This window comes from Chamaea fasciata, unplaced genomic scaffold (genome assembly GCF_029207755.1).
Source record: "Chamaea fasciata isolate MVZ Bird 193981 ecotype frontalis unplaced genomic scaffold, bChaFas1.0.hap1 SCAF_7, whole genome shotgun sequence".
In the NCBI taxonomy this organism is placed as follows: Eukaryota; Metazoa; Chordata; class Aves; order Passeriformes; family Sylviidae; genus Chamaea; species Chamaea fasciata.
Genome location: NW_027094092.1, coordinates 31,556,756 through 31,579,419, shown reverse-complemented (window position 1 = coordinate 31,579,419; position 22,664 = coordinate 31,556,756). Strand labels below are relative to the sequence as shown.

The following is a 22,664-nucleotide window of genomic DNA, read 5'->3' as shown; positions in this document are numbered from 1 at the left end:
AATCCCACTACTTGCTATATTGCTCTACCAAAGAAGCCTGAATGGCAGAGTCCTTAAATCAAATCTCTCAAAGGGGTGAGTGTGGGAACAAAGCCCTGGAGCAGCAACACCCTGCAGTGGCAGGTAAGGTCCTTTTAATGCTCAGAAAGCTAGAAGCTCCTAAAGTACCAATAGCCGAAACAATCAACCATTTATTGTCTTTTGCTATGTCCTCTTTCTCCTTGCAAAAAGTAAATACAACTTAGTACAGCTAATAATGGAGAAAAAATGTGTAAGTGGCTTCAAATCCATACAATTGCTAATAGAAAAATCTATTGCCAAGAAAAATTAAGACCTCTCTCCCTTGCTAGGAAATAAAAATCAGGAATCTGTTATTCTGAAGTGTGAACTTGAAGGATATCTTCCTGCAGGAGGTGAAAAACTGTACATAGCTTGACAAGAATGTCTATCATTAAAAGAAAAGAACAGCAAAAAACAGTGAAAATAAGCTCTCTGGCCTAGAAAGTTTGACTGAGCAACCTTCAAACATAGGGATATGAACAAAATACAAAATATTTATTTTCTTGTAAAAAATGTTTGTGTGGTTTCTCAATGCAGAGTATATCAACTGCAAAAGCATGTGATGCACCTCAAAGCCTTTCAAAAATACTTCAGAATCATTATAAACCTAATAAAATTAGCAACATCTATCAAATCCTATAAATTCTTTATATAAATTTAAATGGTTTGTATTAAAGTAACTTTTCATTTAGCCTGTTGACACTGAATGTGATTTATATATTTTTTTTATTTATTAAGGGTTTACATTTACAGTAATTTATATACTTTATTTTTTTCCTTCACCGCAATTTATTCATTCTAGACAAAAATCTTCAATCTGTAAGAGAGCAAATCCTAAAAGAAAAAATAAGAATACTTATCAATAACTTAGTGTAAAAGAACTAGTACAATTTTAGTTTAGAGAAAAAAAAAAACAACAAACAAAACCGGATCAAAACAAAGAAAAAGGCAAGATCATCAGCAGAAAGATGAGAGAACCATATTCAAGATTCAGTGCTGTATCATCCAACATGTGCTTGAGAAACCCGAGGAACAGGAACTCTAGTAACAAGTACAGAATGTATTTTCTGAATTAGGATACAGACCTGCAAGGTGCTGAGCCAGTTTGGCCCCATACAAGCCTACTGCTTTAGCACATACTCAAATTTAACAAGTTTAGTTACAGTGAACAAATAATGAGCAAGACCTGCCTTGGCACTTGCCAGCCCACTCTTGTTTTCAGATGCAAGCAAGATACCTTCCAAATGTTCACAACTGGCACTACAAACAAAGAGCCAAAGATACTAAAAACCCCAAGAGGATATAACAAAGGAAGCAATTGGCACCTCAGTGCAAATTCTTCATCTTTTACTGTTCCCAAAGAAACTTCACATGTCCACAGTCAAATGCCACAATCAATGTTCAGACCAAGGTTCTGAGCTGCAATGCCAGGAACTTTTAGTGTAAGGCTCATTTTAATACCAAAGAACTTCAGTGTTCACAGTAACTTCCAGATGGGGGTAATACCCAAAGTAATCTAGTTAAATATACAATCAGCATGTATTAATTATACAACATCTCCCAAGTGAGCCTTTTATGGACATACAAAAATTAAATACGACAGAAAAATTAAAAATACCTCACAATTCACATACGTTTTTCTTAGTAAGCATATGCTTAGTGTCTTTTTGGGCTATAAAATAGATAACAATAATTTTCCAAAACTAGTTTACACCTACTTACAACTTGATTAGCTGAAGTAATTTCTGTGCAATCAGAGCACATACCATATTTGTTACAGATTACACTCTAAGCAACTACCAAAAATGGAAGCGTTCCTAACCCTGTAATTGCTGTTATGGGGAGTGTTTCACTGTGACTTTTCACAACTAGTTCTTTCATCTGTGGTATTAGCCAGTTACCTTAAAGAATGTGGAGGAGGAGACTGATGTTTAAATCTTTTATTCCTTATTTTGTTTAGCAAGATTTGACCTTGCAAGCAACAGTTCTTGAAAATATTAGAAATCCATAGCTAGTGCAATAAGGAAAATGAAGAACTATATAGAAAAACATTACTTTTATCGTGTGCTTTTTATAGTATTTCTCCTTATAGACGGGTTCTCACTCTTAACCATGAGAAAGGGAAAGTCATTGCCGAAAAGATTTGGTCTGAGCATTTGGTAAGAAAAAATTAATTACAGTAGGATTGGTTTTAAATAATCTACATCTTTTACCTTACAATGCAAAATTTTGAAAGTTGCCTAAAATAAGCTTTAACATCAATGCATGTCTTTGTAGAGGTTACTTAGGCCAGCCACCTCTACATTGCATTAATGTCATTATATAAACATTTTAGTGCAAATATTAGGATTTGACACAATGAAGTATGGATAGAAATATGCAAAAGTGCCAGAAGCAACAATCAAAGAACAGCCTGTATAGATAACCAGGGACTTTATTGACAGCAACAAAATTAATTAACACTGAGCACGTTATTTATAACTAGACCATGATTCATCAGTGACAGACTGTGCTGCAATAATAGGGGAATGCACATGTCCTGCATGGCCTGTGCTCTTCCTTCCCCTCCTCTTGGAATAACATTGCACTGCATGCGACAGTCTTCTGCCTTTTATCCAACAGGAAGACACACAACAGTCCAAAATATACTAAAATCAGGAAACCAGGAAAATGGGCAGCAACCTTGCTTAACATTCATGTAAAACAAAATACAAAAGACTTTGCAGCAAAAGGATCACCTGTTTTATGACCCATCCAGCAGAATCTAAGAGATGCAGTCAGAATTTGACAGCTGGTGTCTCCTTTTCTCTCTAACCTCAGTCCCAATGCTGTCCAGACTGCTTTAAAATATGCATTCTCTTGAGTGAGAATGGTAAGATTCTGTGAATGTGCAGAATCAACCTGGACTATACTAAAGCCTTGGACACTGTATCCCACAGCATTCTCCTGGAAAAACTGGCAGCCCGTGGCTTGGACGGGTGCACTCATCACTGGGTAAATACCAGGCTGTATGACCAGGCCCACAGCAGTCATGAAGGAAGTTACATCCAGCTGGTGGCTAGTGATGAGTGGTATTCTCTAGGGCTCAGTATTGGGGCCAGTCCTGTTAAATACATTTATCAACAACCTGGATGAGGTAATCAAGTGCACTCTCAGACAGATTACAGGCAACACCAAGTTGGGCAGGAGTGTTGATTAGCTGGAGGGTAACAGGGCTCTGCAGAGGGATCTGGACAGGCTGGATCACTGGGCTCAGCCCAATGGTATGAGGTTCAACAAGGCCCAGTGCCATGTCCTGCGCTTGGGTCACAGCAACGCAGGCAGTGCTACAAGCTGGGGGAAGAATGCCTGGAAAGCTGCCCAGCAGAAAAGGATTTTGGCCTACTGGTTGACAGCCAGCTGAACATGAGCCAGTGTGTGCCCAGGTAGCCAAGAAGGCCAAAGGCATCCTGGTCTGTATCAGCAATAGTGTGGCCAGCAGGACCAGGGCAGTTACTGTCCTCCTGTACTCCACATTATTGACGCCACACCTCAAGTCCTGTGTTCAGTGTTGGGCCCCTCACTACAAGAAGGACACTGAGGTCCTGGAGGGAGTCCAGAGAAGGGCAAAGGAGATGGTGAAGAGTCTGGAGTACAAGTCCTGTTGTGAGCAGCTGAGAGAATTGGGGTTGTTTAGCCTAGAAAAAAAAAGAGGCTCAGGGGGAGACCTTAGACCTTATAGCTCTCTACAACTTCCTGACAGGTGGTCCTAGCAGGGTGGGGCTTGTTCTTTTCTCACAATTAACAAGCAGTTGGACAAGAGAAATGACAAGCTGCACCAGGCAAGATTTAGATTGGTTGTTAGGAAAAAGTTCTTCACTTAAAAGGTTGTTAAGCATCGGAAGAGGTTGCCCAATAAAGTGGTTGAGTCGTCATTTTTGGAGGGTTTAAAAAATGTGTAGATGTGGCACTTACAGACATGGTTTAGTGGTAGACTTGGCAGTTCTGGGTTAATGGTTGGACTCAATGACATTACTGGTTTTTTTTTCAACCTAACCGATTCTGAGATTTTCAATTAATAAGTGAAAAATTGCATTCGGGACAAGTAAAATGCATTTTTCCAACTGTAGGATGACACACTTCTGAGTCATTAAGGAATCTCCACCCTCTTCTGCAAAAGCAGCCACACTAATATTTACATCCAATCATAAGGGAAATAAACAAGTCTGTCTGACACCTAAAATTCTATAATTCATGTCCCAAAGATCTACAGCTATGTCATTTCACATGTGCTGTGGCAACTGATACCTACTTTTTCTGCTTTGCTAAGACCAGAACAGAAAACAAGCAGTGAAGACCTTTCTGCAATGGTCAGATTCTGGGTGGTAATATCTCAGCATGAGGGCAGTGGCAAACAGAAAAAGATTACCTTAGTCCATGCTCTCTCTAAGTCTGGCATCACTACACCCCATGTCACAATTGACAGGGTGATGTTGAACCTAAGTCAGTCAACATCACATACATTTTCAAAAGATTCAGCTGACTTTTTTCTAATGCAAGTATCTCTGAATGCCTTCTAGTGCATCATGGGTTTACAGAAACTCTGAAGCCCTGCTATGCTTTTGTTAATGAAATATTATCATTGTGATGTTTGAAGCACTATCAAGTAATCTTATAGGCATAGACAGACATATACTGACTTTTATAGTCTTAGGAAAATTGGATGACTGAGCAAAGGGAATTTATCACCCATCTGGCAAATTTTCTGAGTTCTCACAAATGTCCAAGTCCAATTGCCAAGGAAAAAGATTCTGGATAGGATACAATTTTTGTGTATGCTCACAGTGAACTCTCAATTAAATAAGTTTTATCTTTACTGTAGAATAACGTGACTTACAAATTGGGTTCAATTCACCCAAAACCTCAGGAAAACAGTATAACCATATTCATGGAGCACTAAGATGTGTTTTTCACATTTCCAGTCAGCACTTGTATAAGAATTTGAGCTGTGTCACTGACATTGGCTTGTATTCTTCTTACCTCTAAACTTATGTGGCAATACTGAATGGTTGGTTTTTTTTTTTTTAAATATATTATCCACTCTTTTGTTTTATTTATGGTGTTCCAAAGCTTCACTTGTCTCAGGTAATCACAAACTCACTGTATTAGACATTGGACAAGAAATCAGTTAAAACAAAAAACAATCCATCAGCTTTTTTCTTAATTAATTAACTTTAAAAATCCTTTATTCCTTTTCTTTGGTACTTAGGAAATCTTAAGTCAGATTTAGTCCACAGCCTGTTTTTCCCATTTTCAATGCTGTTGAATATCCTTTCACAAATTTCACAAGAAGTGAGAGGTGAACAGTACTTCTGAAAATAAGTTATGCCACCTATATAGATACTTGTACCTGTGAAAACGGGGCTGTGGAAGTGGTAATAGATTGCTTAAAGTATTTTAAACTTTCTTTGAATAAATTAAAGGTTCAAACTGTTTCTCTTTTACATTTATGTTTTTTCTGGCATCTTGGGATTTTTTGTAAACATGCATTGAGATGTACTCTACATCAATAGCATGTGAGCTCAAGATTAAATTACAGTGGCATCCATGGATAACTTCAACTGTTAAAAACTTGCCAGCTGAAAAATCTGCATTCAAAGAAGATGGTGTAATTTACCATATTCATTCCACCGTCAACATTTTGGTGCACTTCAGTTGGTATACAGGAAAGAGAAAGGGAAAAATCCAGCCCTATCTGATCACTTCAGCCACTCAGTTTTACAACCTCTATCATAGATCTTGTCAGTTATCCTTAGGGTTTTTCTCCCATGCTAAAGACATTTTTTGTACTTTAAAATATCCTGTAGTCCTTTCCTGAATATGACCCAGTTTTACCATATACTTTTTGAGACAGAGAATGAGAACTGCAAGATATTTGAAGTGTGAAAGCACTAGATCTCATAAAGTGCAATAATGTTTTGGGGTTACTTCTTCTGAAATTATGAACTGATTTTGTGCGTGGCCTCCTATTTATTTCCTTTAAGTTCACCTGCCTTTTTCTACTTAGTAAATGCTTTCTACAGTTCTTCACAGCACTTCTCCCCAGATATCATGATATGATGTTCACTGGCCAGAGCAGCATTCCTGACTCTCAAAGAGGTCAGGTTGGATATTAGGATATGCATCCCTAGGCACAGAAACACTGGTTTTACAGTTAGTGATGAAGACTGACTAGGACTTGGTTAACTGTTGGGATAAAGAGGGGAATGAAAGGTGAACAGCACAACTGAGGTGGTTTCAGAAGTCACAAGGATATGTGCTGTTTTAAAACAACTACCTCTCAACATCCCTCCTTTCCTTTATTTTACACTGTGATTCAGTATAGGACTGGCTAATTACAGCAACCTTAAAATTGCAGAGCAGAAATGATGCAAAAAAAAAAAAAGAGTTAGAACTTTACTAGTTACCACCTACATTTCTTTTTGATACAGTCTGTATTTATTCATATTTTAACAAGTATCTGCCAAAATGACAAGCAACATTTCACAGTCTCAACTCTGACACATCTACATGTTAAAACTAGTAAAATTTGGAGACAGCTTTTTTTTTTTTTTCCTTAAAAGTTCTTTTTAGGGAAAGACATTTTTTCAGTGTATGGCTGTTTGCATAATGTGTGCAAGATACTACATGCATGTTCAATAACACTTGCATGTCAAAATAACTGTATAAACAACCAGAAGAAGCCACAAGCATCTCAGCTTTATCAAAGCTTTCTTGAACTCAAAGTGTTCTATTACAAAACAAAAGAAAACACTCTACATTATGTAACCTAGCCTTTTTTATTGGCCTCACTTTGGTCTGGCAAAACAAAGCCTTAGATGTCTAAGTACCTAACAAGTGGTCTGCTTAATCCACTAGAACATATTTCTGTCATTCAATTCACTTTTGCAAGTGTTTTATGCAGTTATATTACACTGCTGAGGAAAACAATAAGCTGTATTCTTTTGAAAGTTCAGAGTCTAATTAAAATGTGGCTCATTAGCCAAATGGATTTTTGTCACATGAAATTTTTCACTGGCTTGCTAATGAACCAGATATAAATACCAGTCACTACTGCAATCCAGCAACCTCAAGGCTGCCAGTATTATTACATTTACTTTAAATATGAAATTACAACTTTGCAAGGGTTGGCCATCAAGCATATAATTTTGTTTTGGGAAGCATTCCTATTTAAATCAATCATAAGCATATACTCTCTGTCTTGCTTGGAGTTAAGCCTCCATTCAGTGCTGTTCTTGAAAAGGGTGGTTCTCTCTTTCAAGGCATACTGATAACACACGCCATTCTGAAGCACACCACTATAGGAATGTGACAGCAAAATGCTATTGGTCATATTTCTGATTCATATGAAAGATATGCCTCCTATTTTAAAATTCTTTCATCTTCAACATGTAGATGCCAAAGGAACCAAATGAAAAGCATAACTTCCTTTTATTTCTGTGCTCATAGTTCTGTTGTAACAGTAAACCTGTTATGCAAATTCTGCACACTGGCCAAAGACCTCCAAGGTTTGTCCTCCTGAACCCTATACTTGTGTCACCAAGAAGTAAAATTAGTTTCACTTCATCAGTTTTCCTGCTAGGATTAAAAAAAAGAGGGGTTGCTGTATCTGTGGACGGAGGACCATAAAATCAATTTCCAGAAAATCCCAACATAGTCTGTTAAGTTTTATGGTTAAAAGTCAAATGAAGTGCCTGACTACACTGACACAGAGACAATGACTGAATTATACTTAAGTAGAAATGTAATACAGAAATACAGGTAGTTCCCAGGAGAGAGAATACACAGTTAAATAGAGTTCAATTTTTAGAACCATGAACAGAGACTACAAAGCACCAAAATGCACGATGAGAGTCTAGACCCAAATTCAAATGCATTTTTAAAAAATAAATTTTTTTCTGAAGGAATAAATCAATTTTAATAGTTTGGCTAGATGAAGTTAACAATGTTGCTGCAATAAAAAGCTGAAACATCATTTACTATACAATTATTTGGACTCAGTTGAATATATGAATGTTAGATGCCAAAATTAATTTACTCCAATCCACAAAATTGTGGATCATTCCAGGTCAGATTTGCCAGCTCTGTGTCTGTGTCTCAGACACCCCTAGGGCACCTAAAACTGTGCTTTTCCATTCTGCACAATTTTGCATCCATTTCAAAGATCTTGTGCAATAAGGAGGTAACATTCAGCATTCCTTCCTTTCATTTGTGAAATTATCTTGCAGGTAATTGCCCAGCATATTGAAAAGGGTGGCAGAGATCATTTTGTGTGAATAAGCAAAGTATGAGCTTGTTTCAAAAGGTGCAGATAGGAGAGTGTAAGTCAGATGAAGGAGAAAAGTAATGGAAATGAAGGAGACATGATGAAGGGATTGTAGGAGTGTTTTAAGGATGACTGCTGAGTGATACAGCAAAGCAGCATGCTACTATACAAGAGGATGGGTGGAAATATTTCCATGACTATTCAAAGTCATGACTATTTAAATATTAGTATCATTAGATGTTTTTAGCAGCCAAAGCTGCTAAAGCAGACCTGAATTCCAAGAAACCTTTCATTTGTTCCACTGGAACACCCAGCTGTCATCTCCATTTGCACATTTAACATCAATTTCAATGAATTACACATAAGAAAATTCAACTCTCTGATGACAGAGCTGCAACTTACTTTACAAAGTTAATTGAACCTCCTTTTATGCTCTGTCTCACTGACCATCCACATTATTAATGCCTCAAGCCCAGCTATGTCACAGCCTTGCTTGTAGCCTGGAATCCCCTTTGAGCCTATAGTCACACCTAACCCACATGAGTGAAGCTTCAGCTCCTTGTTCTGTGCCACAAGCATGGAAAGACTGCACCCCACTGCTGTGAGAGAAGCTGTGTAACACCAGCCATGCCACAGGGATTTTGATAGATGAATGAAGTCTGTGCAGGCATACCTGAGCAACTAAACTCTGCAAGAATTGCTCAGGCTTCTCTTTGAACTGCCAGAGTACCCATCCAGTGAGTCTCATAGACCAAACTGGAAAAGCAGTGGGTGGCTAGTGTGGACCAGACATGCCACGCAAACACACCCTATGTGACTCCTCTCATACAAAGCATCTGCATTACTGTAAGTGAAATACAATTACACAGAGGGGGAAAAAATAGGACTAGAAAGTCAATTTGTATGGTTAGAAATACAATGGAAGATGGTGGGGCGGGGGGGAATTCTCATTTAATTTACTTTAAAAAATCCCAGACTTCTGCCTGTTTTCGATAATAAAACATTTCACTTTGGAGGAGTTACAAAAGAAAGTTTTCTCACTGTACTTAGCTATCTCAAAGGTATCTCTTTAAGAAAAGAAAGATCTCTTGCAAAGTGTCACCCTGGAAATCTGAAATAGCTTCTAACTACAGCTCATTTTCTGCTAGCCTTTGAATAAAGCCTTTAAATTCAAAGTTCTTACAAGAAAACAAAATCTGAATATAATGGAAACAAACCTTTAGTTTTGTTTGCAAGGTGAAAGACTTTAAATGTAATCCAATCACTTTGATGAAAAGGACTTGACAAATATTCAGTGCCTCATGAGATGAAAAATAGGGATCTTTGGACTAATTAGGTTTGGCCTCTTTTAGTAATCCACAGATTGGAGAAAAACTCTCAACGTAGTTCAAGACTGACAAACTAAGCAACAAAATTAGGCTTTTTTTTCCCCATGATATAAAGAAAAACATTCAAATGGAACACTGCCCTTCATACTAAACATAAGATGGCAAGATAGAAACCTGAAGGCTAAGAAGTAAGAGATTTTTGAAAAAAGTGAAAACCTGAAGAAGTATCTCCTTACATTTTTTTCCTATCTTTGGATGACAAACATCTTTCATTTTTGCCTAACTAAGTATAACTTGCATAAATAAATACAAAAGTGGAATACAAATTAATCACAAGAAAAAAACATGTAAACAGTTCCTGGGAATTTATATAGAGCTATTTGTCTTACTTATAATACTTAAAACTATGGTTTCACTATGTGTCAGATTTAAAGAATAATCTGTTGTAGTAAACTAGTACAAAAATTATTAGGTCCATATCCCATGAAAGAAGCATATGCAAGGAAATTAGAGTACAAAAGCATAACTTAAGTAAGCACTTAGATTTTGAATAAGACGTTTTTTATTTGCCTATGCAAAAAGATGTATTGCCATCTTCTGTTCTTGGCATATGAGTTGGAGTTTATTATTCACCTGGAAGATGATTTTCAGAAGACTGCTACTTCTGGAAAAAAAATGCTGGTTTGGGATTTTCTTTGTTTTAAATTTTACTTCTGTGAAAGCTGGGATTTTCCAAAAAGAAGAAAATATCTGACTGGCATGACTTCATATAACTATTAAATACATGCTCAAGTTTAAACTGTAATGTCTATTGGAAAATGCATACATAAATATATAAAAATTATATTATGTTATATTATGAATAACTGTAATTATATTTTAATATACATTTATTTAAAAACAACAAAACTGAGTAGTTTTTATTTTAATAACTTTTTCAATATATTTTTCACACTTGAATACTTTATTTTCTTAAGACAAAAGAAATTTCACTTTGAAAAATCAGAAATTAGTGAACTTATGCTCGTTTACCATGTATTGATAACTACATTATTGACAAAAATATTTACTCTAGAAGAAACTTAGAGAAGATAACCTCTAAATTTTAGTTATTGTGAGATGAAATAGCTTAATTCCAGCTGCTTTACAGGTCAAATACATATATGTTTTAAATAAAATTAACACAGAAAAAAACACCCCCAAAATTTTACTTTCTCTAATAAACTTAACAAATATTTAGATTTCACTTCTGCAACAATAACTATCAGACTCAGGTATATGTTAACAAAATGTTAGCTGGGGGACTACAAAACCACTGACTTCAGTGCTGCATAAAATAGAAGAAGCCAGTTTTTGAGTAATTGCTCCAAACATCTTGGAATGACTACTGCTGACTAATGCTCCTAATTTACCACAATATGCTTAAGAAAACTCTGCAGCTTTTAAATATGCCTGCCTTGGCAGCTGTAGTGTTCAGTTTCTCTGGGCATGGAAATCAAGCTATTTGTTCTAAGTACCCTGACAATATGAATCAGATCCCATACACAAATTATGTATATGAGGTAAGCACGATTAACATCTTAGGTCACAGAGAGCACCTGGTATTTTGCAAATAGTAACAATTAAAGCTGCTGGGAGCAGGTTGGGAACTGAGCGTATGCCTTCCAGCTGGCAGGGCCTCCCAGGGTACTAGCTGCTGAAAAATGTGAAGTGTTAGGGGGTAAAAGGATGGCAACAACTAGCTTTAGCTTTTCTACAATTTATGACTCAAAAATAAGTTCACGCACTCATAATAACCTTTTGTTCACCAAACTCCCCTGTACTACAATTTTGTTAGTTTTACTTGAGTTTCTGTAATAAAATCACTGAAGCTTAGAGAACGAGAACCATTTTACTTCATTTTGTACACATAATAAGATTAATTTTCTATTCATTTGGTAGTTTTAGTGGCTTAACAGGTTTTGTTTTCAGATTTGCAGGGGTAATAATCAATAAGCAGTTCTACTCATGAGATAGGCAAACAAATACAGAAATGACTGAAAATGTTATAAAGTAGAAACTCACAATACCTTTACCCATAAAGATTTTTCTAGAACACATTTTCCCTCTTAATTTTCCAAAATATTCTAGAAAAGTGAGAGCAAACATGGTAAGAGGTTAGCTAAACCATTCATCACTTATACCCTTCATCTTGGTAGTTTTGAACTATCCAAGTCAAAAATCATTAAAATGTGTATTGATAGCAAAGAAATGCTAAGTGACTGCCTAGGACAATTTCAGAGAGGCTCATTGTATTTAGAATGCAAAAAATGTCCCATATGCCTCTTCATTGTAAAAGCACACCTTATAAGAAAAAACATAGTACTTTCCATTTTACCACTTCCAAAATGTAAATGTGAAAAAAAAAAAAAAAGTAGAAAATTACACAGCATTGAAATCTTTATCACACAGGACCTTACAAGTGGCAGTGTATAGAGACTGTCACTCAGGTGAGGGACTGTGAATTATTTCTATTTCCGTCTTTCCTCACATTTCATTCTGGTAAAGATGAATTTCCCATAGCCTTTAAAATTCCTCATGTAAAATACATCCAACAGTTCTCAACATCTCACCTCTATTTTCTCTGTCCTATTTTTATCTCACTGATCCCAGCAACAAAAGAGACAAGCCTGAAGAGATCTTTGAATATGGTCTAGAAAATCATAACCACTTCTTGCAATTGAGAAGTCACCATAATCTAAATGCAAGGGTACTCATCATTTAAGCCCAAAGAAAATTACTCTGACACACAATTAAATAAATCATTAAACCACTAGGTGCACTATTTTAATGCTATGACTCAAAAATAATATTGAATGCTTACAGGTACTATTTAAATCTATTATTATAGATTTATATCATATCTAAATCATGAAATACATTTCAAAATTATTTACTGCTATGGGACACCACAAACACATAAATTGCATCTTTATTAATTTTCAGTATTTAAAAGTATCTTTTTATCAGGGAGTATGCAGAATTTTTCACCACTTTTACAAGTTGGATTTCATGCTATGTCACTTTTTCAGAATCAAAATACCAAAGGGTAGCTATTAGAGTTTTTAAAAATTCCTAAATACATTATTAAATCATACTTACAGAGATAAATACCTGAATCTGATCTCAGTTTATATATCATCCTGATCCATCAAGCAAATTTCAGCTGAGCCATTTCTATCAACTTGTTTAAAGTGGCCAACAGAATACATACAGATTCAAGAAACTACAACTACCACATTATTCCAGTATTTTACTTCAAGAAATTCTTTTTATACTGATGAGAAAAGAAGTCCATTTCATTACAGTAAGTTTCTTAAACTGAGTGCACAAACTGTAAACCAGAAGGAATGTTTTGGCCTTTTCTCCCCCCATGAAACAGAAAATTGTTAATCTATGACCTGCATAAAACATTAAGCTGTCTCTGTTTTTCCATTCCAATTTAATTCCCTTGGTTTCCCCTCAGTGATTGCCTTTGACTGATGAGTCACATGTTACAAAGAGAGAAGAAAATATAACTGTTGCTTAAGTGTGCCATGCTGAGAAGTCATTCAACTAAAACAGGGGCTATTTGTTCACAGAATCTATCAAGGCCAGTCTTCAGAGGGTCTTTTTAACTCAGAGACCATGTCTTGAACTTACAGTCCTGCCTATGTTCATTTCAAACTGCCATAAGTCTGCCTTTCAATGCAGCATTGCCTTATTTTGCTTACACTGGTACGAAAAGATTTTGGCTTCACTGGGATTAATTATTAAGGATCTTTTATCGTTACCATGTGTAATAAGACTCAGTAGAGAATACAGGATGATGTCCTCAAAGGCAATCACAATACAGTGTACAATGAGTAACTGCAATGAATATAACAGAGAAACAAAAATCCATTTTAGTTGGACACAAAATTAGCAAACTTTGCAAGATTACATACCTAGAAGGAACATGCAAGCTTAACAGGAACAATTTTAGGTACAGCTTTCAACTGTATGCAGAAGGAGCAAGGGAAATCCTTATCAAAGAGGGTATCTATTTTACAGACCTAAGTGACAATCAGGATAGTGGTGTTACTCAGTATGTAAAAACCAATAGCTGGAAAAATCCTCAGAAAGAACTAACTCTGTTGCAGCCACACGGAGTCAGTAGGTAACACAATTCCCATAGGATATTAGAAACACCCTGGGCTAAAAACCCCAAGGTTAGAGTAGGAGTTAATGGTATTTATAACACTGGAATGGTAAATTGAAAATTTACGTAATTCCACCTGAATGAAAGAAAACGCTTTTATTGTGAGGGTGACCAAACTAACACAGGTTGCATAGACAGGTTGTTCAGTCATCATTCTCAGAGAAATTAAAAATCCTGCACACAGGCTCAGGCAATTTGCTCTAGGTGACCTTTGCCTGAGCAGAGAGTTGGACTAGATGATCTCAAGTGGGCCTCTCAGCCTAAATGATTCTGAGATTCTGTGATTAATTCTCTCTTCTTTTTTATTTTAATTCTTTTCTTACACCAGTCTCTTAATTCTTAACTCCTTTACAGCATCTTCAAAGGACATTTATTCTGAATAAGATGGGTTTTGTGAAGCAACACACTCATGAATATTACTTTCATGTGAATTACCTGTGAGAAACTATGCATCATCTTTCCATGTGATCCATATGCAAACTTACTTCATGAAGTGCATACTTACTGTGGACAGAACGCTATAGTGCTTTTAAAATGCTAATTAGCAATTCTCTGAACCACTTCAATTAGAGAAGATATTTTTAAACCTTTCCCTTCCCTATAAAAGGAACATCAAAAACACTATAATATAATCTGTCTCCTGTTATAAGAGCCTTCAAACAGTTTTGTTTATATGAAACTTCATTTTCCAAAACCATGGTTCAGAAACACGTCATTAGGTCTCGTTATTGAATTTCTCTTAACAGACTCTATTTGTCCCTTTTCATCTTAAAGAGTTAGTTAAGTTAGGAAAAGACAAAATAATATTCAAATAGTACCATGATATTAAATTTTTGCTATCTTTATAACATATCTGGGGTGAAATGTTGCCTATATGCCATTTTTCAATTACAAGTCTTCTGGCACGGGCACTGCAATAGATTCATTATCTGGTGTTTAATGATAATGCATCCAACAAAAGCCAGAACTAAAGCTTCTCACATCCTGCTACTTCAATGCTGGAAATTTAAACAGATGTATAGAACTACAGACTATATAACTGCTATATTTGTAGAATTAGAATGTTCTTCTTCACATGCAAGTAAGCTATGATTACACTACAAACAGAAATTAATCAGGAAAACTGGGATAACTTAGTTTTAGCAGGGAGTGAAAGACCTAAGGAGTAGGGCAGCTCTTGGAGCACTGTTCCTCCAGCCACCAAGGAGTGAACTATCAAACTGAAAGTATCATTTTGTGGTTTTCACTCTCTTCAAGATCTTTGAGGATTAAAATACAATCTTACACCATTTAAAGAATAATACTTATTAAAGTATTTATCTATAGAGTAAACAGTTCTTTATAGGTTAAAGTACCTATATATTTTGAGACTGCAAAACTGACCTGCCAGAGATAGCCATTAGCAATTGGCATGTTTCCAAATGGCAGTGTGTAATTTTTGACAGCCACACTACCAGAATGTTTGCTTTCAATTCTTTCTAATGGAAAGCGAACTGCTGCCATAAAATTCTCATTGGCAGAAACAAGCAAACACAGCATTCTCCATTTAATAATCAGCATGGACAGGGATAGATGCATCTATAATTGCATCCAGAATATATTGCAAAGAACTCTTGGGTAAACATCTTTAACTGGTCAATTAAAGAAAATTATTTGAGAAATAATTTTAAAAACTTATATTCAAGTAGGTTAGATGCCTTCCCTACAACACAATAAGCATTATAATTTTGAAGACCTTAAAACCAGAACTCTACCTCACTTTTCTTATTCTTCCTCCCTTCTCTTTTTTGCATCTCCAAAATTTCATGATACTGACTTCATGAATCATCAGCAAGCCAGATAGATTTATACCCATAATGTACATTCTAACGGTTATGGTTCCTTTTGCACATCAAAACAACGACAAAAAAATGATCTTGTCTCTAATCAGCCACATTCTACTTGTTTTGTGATATTCCATAAATGTTCTCTATTGTAGCCAATGTAACACTCTCCACTCAGTCTTGGAGTTCCCCTTTCTCACTTGTCCTCCATCTCTTGCTCTTCTTGCTTCAGTATTAATAGCACCCACTCAAAATATCACAGTGTCTCCGTATCTTCAACCAACTTGATTCATCTCATTTCCCACTCCTAACAACTTGCCAGTCACAGCCAGCCTTCTGGCTTCCAGTTTTTGGATGCAACTGAGATTTTTGGGGATCAAATGATTCCCTGCAGGAGGGGTGGTCTTGCTCACTTGTCCTTTCTGCCACACTTGCATGTCCTCCCTCATCCTAGCTGTGGATTTCATCAGCCCACTGTGAACTGTTCAGCTCACTAAACCAGCCAAAGCTACTCTCCTCTGTCCTTGTTGGCTCAGTTTTCAGCTTGCTTAGTGATTTGACTGAAATTACCAAAAAGCAAGAAAAACACCAAAGCTGTTGCAGAGAAGAGGAGGAAAAGTAAAGAGAGGAGGCCTTCACTGTAAGAAGGAAGTGAGTAAGAACAGAATGGGCCTGTCTTTTCAGTCCCATAAGTCTCAGCTATTCTACCTGACACAAAATTTATTCATTTCTATCCCAAGTTTGGTTTAGTTTCTTTACAGTCCTAGTAGCTTTGGATTTTTGTGTTTTCTGGGTATCTTCTTCCTTCACAACATCTAGATACCAAAAAAGGAGCATTATTCATTGGCTAGAGGTAGGGTAACATCATCCTTCTCCTTTGTTCCTTTTCTTCTTTTCACCATTCCCCCTTGGCAGATTTTTATTATTTTTTTCCACATTAGGAGTAAAAGATATAACAGAAAGTGTGGTGAATTACCCTTCCAGTCTCATCCTGACTCAAAGCACAGTCACCAGTCACTGTCCTGGAAGCTATGTCATAACCAGTGATTTTTATTTTTAAGTTTCCTGCTCTAAATCAAATTCACTTCAATAACTGCTAAAATATCCCTAATCTTCTTCCTCTTACAGGCAATACTTAGCAAAATAGCATATTGGTGTCATTCAGTACTAAATGAATACAATAGCTCTGAAAATTTTCTCCCTCCTTTTTGCTGCTGCTGTGAACAACTTGAGAGAGAACCAGCAACAGGAACTAAAAGATCTCGGCAATTCTTTCCCTGAGACAGTGTATCTGATATTCAGATACATTGAATATCTTTTCAAAGGCATCTCCAAGACTACAAAAGCATAATGTAATTCATATTAGAGTAAAAAGAATTTCATACAGAAATGCAGGAAGTATGTTTCTGAGAATTTAATAAATGTCATTCTGTGAGAAATTTTAGTGTTTGTACTTCTGCTTTTGCTGCTTGTAACTGAACAGTTTATCATATGCAAGCTCTAAATTATTCTAAAGCTTTTTCTTAGAATTTTGATAATTCAAATAGAACTGTTGCATAGTAATACAGGAATTTTGATTCCCAGTCCCACCTACAGAGAAAATTGCCAAATAATTATTGTTGAACTATAAATTATTCCCAGTTAACTATTAACTTACTAAGATGAAAGCTGTGGCCTATTCCCATGGCCAGTAGTTGCACTTCAATAAGAAGATCCAGTAAACTGTACTTTCAAATTAACTACTAATAGAACTTTGTGCAATGAAACTATGATATACATGCCATATATGTATCTATATATCTATAAAGAAACTGAATTTGAGAAAAAGTGGAAGTACAGAAGAAAGGCACTCTGCCTTAATTGTTTCAGTTTTGACTGAAGGAATATTCTCCAATTATTGCGAGACTGTGAAGAATCATGATTACAAACTATAAGAAAAAATTAAAATTATGTGTAGAGCTGTATGATGAGTCCAATTGGTAATTTAAACTAATAAATTAGAATATTTAACTGATTAATGAAATTTTCCAAATCCAAAGTTACAGGGGTAACAAAAGGCCCCAAAAGTTTTTGAAGAAGAAGTAGTACATACTGTGACAGCAACAGAACTTTGAAAAGATATTCAAAAGGCCATCATTTTTGCCATGAGGCAAATCCTTCAATCATCCTGACTGATAAAAAGTTGACCAAAATTCTCCGTAATTCTTAGAGTCATTGCAGATACTTACATAATTTAATAACAGACTGGAATTGAAAAAACATTTCACAATAACACCCCATTGAAGACAAATTTGAAAAATAGTCCTGAACTCTGCTCTTCACACATGGGACGAATCTGGTAACAATTAAACCAGGAGTGCAAGTTTATAACTGCAAATCTTAATATCGTTTACATTAACTAAAATTGTCTCAATGAATTATAGTAATTGTTATTATTCATTATGTTTACAGAAAAGTGGTATTCCAAATGCTCTATCAATATGAATGATTCCACCCCTGGTTCAGATGGAAATGGAAAGTCATATTATCCCAGATCCAGAGACATATCTACAGTATTATATATACCAGCAAAATAAAGAATTTTTCCTTAAAGTCACAGATTTTCTGACACACCAGTAATAATGCTGGCATGCAATCATACCTGAAAAAAAAAAAAAAAACCCCAAAAAACTTGTGATACTTTCTGTCTGTATTAATGTTGCCAGGTAACTGTAAACAAGAACTAAAATCGGGCTTGTCTGTTTTCTTCTCTTCACAAAGATGTTTCTGCTTAACAGCCAGGATTTTCAGCCAACAGATGCCATTAGTATGTATGTGTGTTGTTTTTTTCTTGTAAAACCATTGTGGGTTAAGCCCAGTGGGAAAATAAGCACCACACAAAGACTCATTCCCTCCCTCTTCCCTTCCCCCAAGTGGCATGGGGGAAGAGGCATGGAAAAACCCCAACAACTGGGGGTCAAGATAACTAACAAAGAATTTGTTTAATACGTTAAAGATAAGTGGAAAAAGAGGGAAGAAAAAATGAAACAAGTGATGCTACAGCAATCACTCACCGCCTCCCATGGGTAGACTGATGCCCTGCCAGGTCCCAAGCAAAAGATGGCTAACCCCTCTAAAGCCCCCTCTTTCCGCTTTTATTCCTGAGCATGACATTATGTGGCAGGGAATTTCTCTTTAGTTAGTCTGGGTCATCTGTCTGGTTGTGTCCCCTCCCAGCCTATTGTGCAGTCCCTGGTCTATTCATTGGGGGGATGCATAGTGAGAAACAGAGAAGGGAATGATGCTGTGCAAACACTGCTCAGCACAAGCTAGAACATCCCTGTGTTATCGAGACCGTTTTCATCGCAAATCCAAAACACTGCCCCAATACAAGCTGCTGTAAAGAAAATTAACCCTATCCCAGGCAAAGACAGTACAAAGAGTACAGCACAAAAGGTACAACTCCACATCCAAAAATTCTGAATGATACATCAATTTAAAAAACACTAATGTAAAACAGAGAGCAAAAGATTTGCTGTGCTACTTTAGTCTTATAAAGGAGTGAAATTGCTGGTTTTGTCAGCTAAACCAGCTCGCTGAAAGGTACGATGAGTACAAGATGTAATGAGAGGGGCAGGACAGCACAGCACAACAGGAACCAAGAAAGGAATGAAAAAGGAACATGGCACCCATCTTCCCAGCTATGGCAACTCACCAAACACCTTAAATTTATTTGATTTAGTCTTGAGTGGAACTAACACAACTTCTACAAGTAGCAGGCATAAATGCAGTATTCAACACCCTCTGGCTAAGGTAATGGTTTCACACTCCTACACACCTCCCCTTTTGGAATCCCCCTTTCATTTTCCACTGCCAGCCCCCTCTATAAGACAGAGGGACCAGTCTGAGCCACACCTAGACCACTGCAGAATTAGGTCCTTCAGCCTTCCTGTTTCTTAAGTTAAAAATGAAGGGTATAGATGCTGATGTTCTATCTAACAAAAATAGCTATTCAGGATGTCATATAATTATGCCTTTTTTACACAGTATATCTTTATAAATAAACCCATGCACTGTACTCAAATACATTGTAATATGACTCCTGCATGCAATCATCTTAAAAACAAGCCTTTTCTTACAGAATTTACATGTAGCTCTTGTAGCTAAATGGTCAGACCACCAGTCCTATACTTAAGGCACTGCAAATTAGCTTGTTCAGAAAGTATTCTATCAGTTAAGCCAAAGAAGCAAAAAGAACATTTTGTTGAATAAATGTTACCATAATAATTTGAAAGACTAGAACACAGCACAGGAAAAGCTGGAAAATAAGCATTCAAGCTTTTTTCATTTTATACAGAAAGATTTTTCCTTAACTTTTGCTAAGAGGTCGTTCAGTAAAAACAGGACTGAAAATCAGCTGACATAAAAATGTATCTTGAAACCTTTAATAGGTGCAACTTTTGTTTAAAAACTTCAACAACTTTTCATCCAATCCATAAGTAGAGAAAAATAGCTTTTTTTTTTTTACACAATATTTATTATTAATAGCCAGTATTAAAAACACCCAAACCAAACAAACCCCAAAAACACTCCAAGACTTTCATGCTTGGTTGATTCTATTAGCTTAAAAAATGTATTAAATAGGACTGACCTGGACAGAAATTCTGCTGTGTCTGTGTAGTTAATTTTTCTTGCACAGCACACTTTTCAAAATGTCCTGCAGTTGCATTCTGATGTAGGCCCCGTTGTCTGGTGGCAAATCCCAATTCTCCAGGATCAGAAAACTTCCGATAAAACTGTGGCTCCAAATCCCTGAAGGAGAGGTTTATAGCACCGTGTCTTCCATGGCCATAGTCACCAAACATGGATTCGTCCTCGGTGTTCTCTGTGGGCAACGGGAGGATCCGGTGGTGCAGCTGTGGGCTGGGCAGTCTCGAAGATAACGGAGAAGGAATAGGTGACATCTGTTTGTGTGTATTTGATAGTGGATATGAATTACTAAAAACATTACTCACTGCTGCTAATGGGGGTGAATGCAGCCTTTTCTCTTCCAGTTTATTACTTGTCTGAGGAATATCAGGACTTTCATTTACAGGCAGGTTCAAAAATAAATGCTTGCCGTTTCCCCGGGATACCGTGGTCCTTTTCTCATGTAGTAAGCCTGGCAGGTTTCTGTCTACTCTTGTAATTTGTTGCAGTCTCTTCCATTCTGCAGCTTCATCTAAAGTGTCGCTCCGGATAACTTTCAGAAGAGCTTTATTAACTGCTCCCACAAGGTTGCATGACTCATCAGTAATGTGTACTCTCTCTGCTTTGTACTGCAAACCAGAGCCGTCTTCCTCCTTTTCCTGCAGCACACTGTTATTAGAGTCTCCAGCAGCTTCATTTACAGAGTATACGTCGGTTCCTGATATAAGCTCGTTATGTGCTGTTGTGAGAACAGGAGAAATGGTTTCATTACCTCTGTGAGAATCAGGTAAAGACTCTGCAGGGAGGTTGGTAACTTTTTTAATACAAGTGTCTAAATCCTGGACTTCAGCAAGAACTGTGATTCCTGGTTTCTCCTTACATACTGGCTCAGCATACTTGCTACTTTTCAAGATTTTAGCAGCTGCAGATTTTCTCAATGTCTCGAGTTTGTTAGACAGAGTGTACTGAGATGAATTCACCAAACTGGTGCTCTGTGGTACCCTGGTAACTTCAGGAATGCATTCTCCATAATCCACTGGTTCAACTGCAACAACATCACTGATGTCTTTTGAGCTAGAACTTGGTAAGTGAGTGTCCAATTTCACAGTTTTGTTGCTCTTAAGAAAATACTCCTCTTCTGTCCACTTTTCTGGTTGTATTCTATTGTCTACTGGTAAATTATCCTTACCTGTTACTATTAGCCAGCTGGAGGGAGAAAAGGAGCTAGGATAACTCCTGGTCGGAAGTCTAGTGGAGACCATCTTCTTATTTTTCTGTTGTGTGTCTTGTGTACTCAGTAAAAAGAGATGTTCATGTATCTTTTTTCCCTCTTTCCGATGTCTGATCTCCTCAAAGCTCTCTTTTCTTCTGTATTTTCTCATTTTTTTGTGATTCAAATTTTCTCTCTTTGTAGAATCCAGTAATAACTCCTGCTGATGTGTAAGAGTGAAGTAATTATCACCTTTAAGTTTCGGGACTCCGGAAACATCCTGTCGCTTTTCCTCCTGATGTCCTGCCTTAAGGTCTGGAAAATGATGAAATCTCAAAACACTGGATAACAGTTTTTCCTTTTCAGCAGTTATTTTGTACAGCTCATTGAAAAGGTCTTTTGTGGTAGTTTGCTTAAAAATAACATCTCCAAAGTTTTCATATGGCCATTCTCTCAGGTCCATGTGAAACCTCTCCCTTACTTGATAGCAGCTACAGAGACGCTTAGTGGCTCTATCCAGAGTTACAGAGCCCTTGTAAGTAAATCCTCTGACTTTCCCCTCTGGATGATAGAAGCTGATGTAACAAAGCTCCATAATGGGTTTGTGCAATTGAAGGATGGTATGTGTGCCTTCCATTATGCTTGCCAAATTAGTCATTCATTTAAATTATGTTCTGGATGTTCCAAAGCTTGCATGACATAGCATGTGAGGCAGGGAATGGACGGAAGGCATCTGACTAATCTTCAACAATAGTATTGTCTGCTGGAAAAAAAAAGAGAAGCCTGTCAAACTTGATTATGGCAAATTTAATATGACAAATAACAAGCCTGTAGAAGCACAATCTTCTCTCAGTATTTTCTGAAACAAATCTTTTTCCTTGAAAATCTGACACAAAAAGAATGACATTACTAACACTCATAGTTGGAGTCATAATCTTTCTCTCTCCTACATCATCCCTCTGTCTCCAGGCCTCTCAGTCAATGCTATTCCATCAGGTCACAAGACGGTCACTAAAACACTCATTTCAAAGAGGCTTTACTTTTGAATGGT

The 22,664-nt window shown here is 36.6% G+C and overlaps 1 protein-coding gene across 1 annotated transcript; it reads right to left on the bottom strand.

Moving 5' to 3' along the window:
* Positions 1–824: 824 nt before the first annotated feature.
* On the bottom strand, positions 825–22,250 carry LOC136292509 (formin-1-like). The gene is made up of 2 exons (XM_066188310.1): positions 20,366–22,250; positions 825–894 (listed from the first exon to the last, which is right to left on the bottom strand). The coding sequence occupies exons 1-2, from the start codon at positions 22,248–22,250 to the stop codon at positions 854–856; spliced, it is 1,926 nt and encodes a 641-aa protein (XP_066044407.1). The 3' UTR covers positions 825–853.
* Positions 22,251–22,664: the final 414 nt, after the last annotated feature.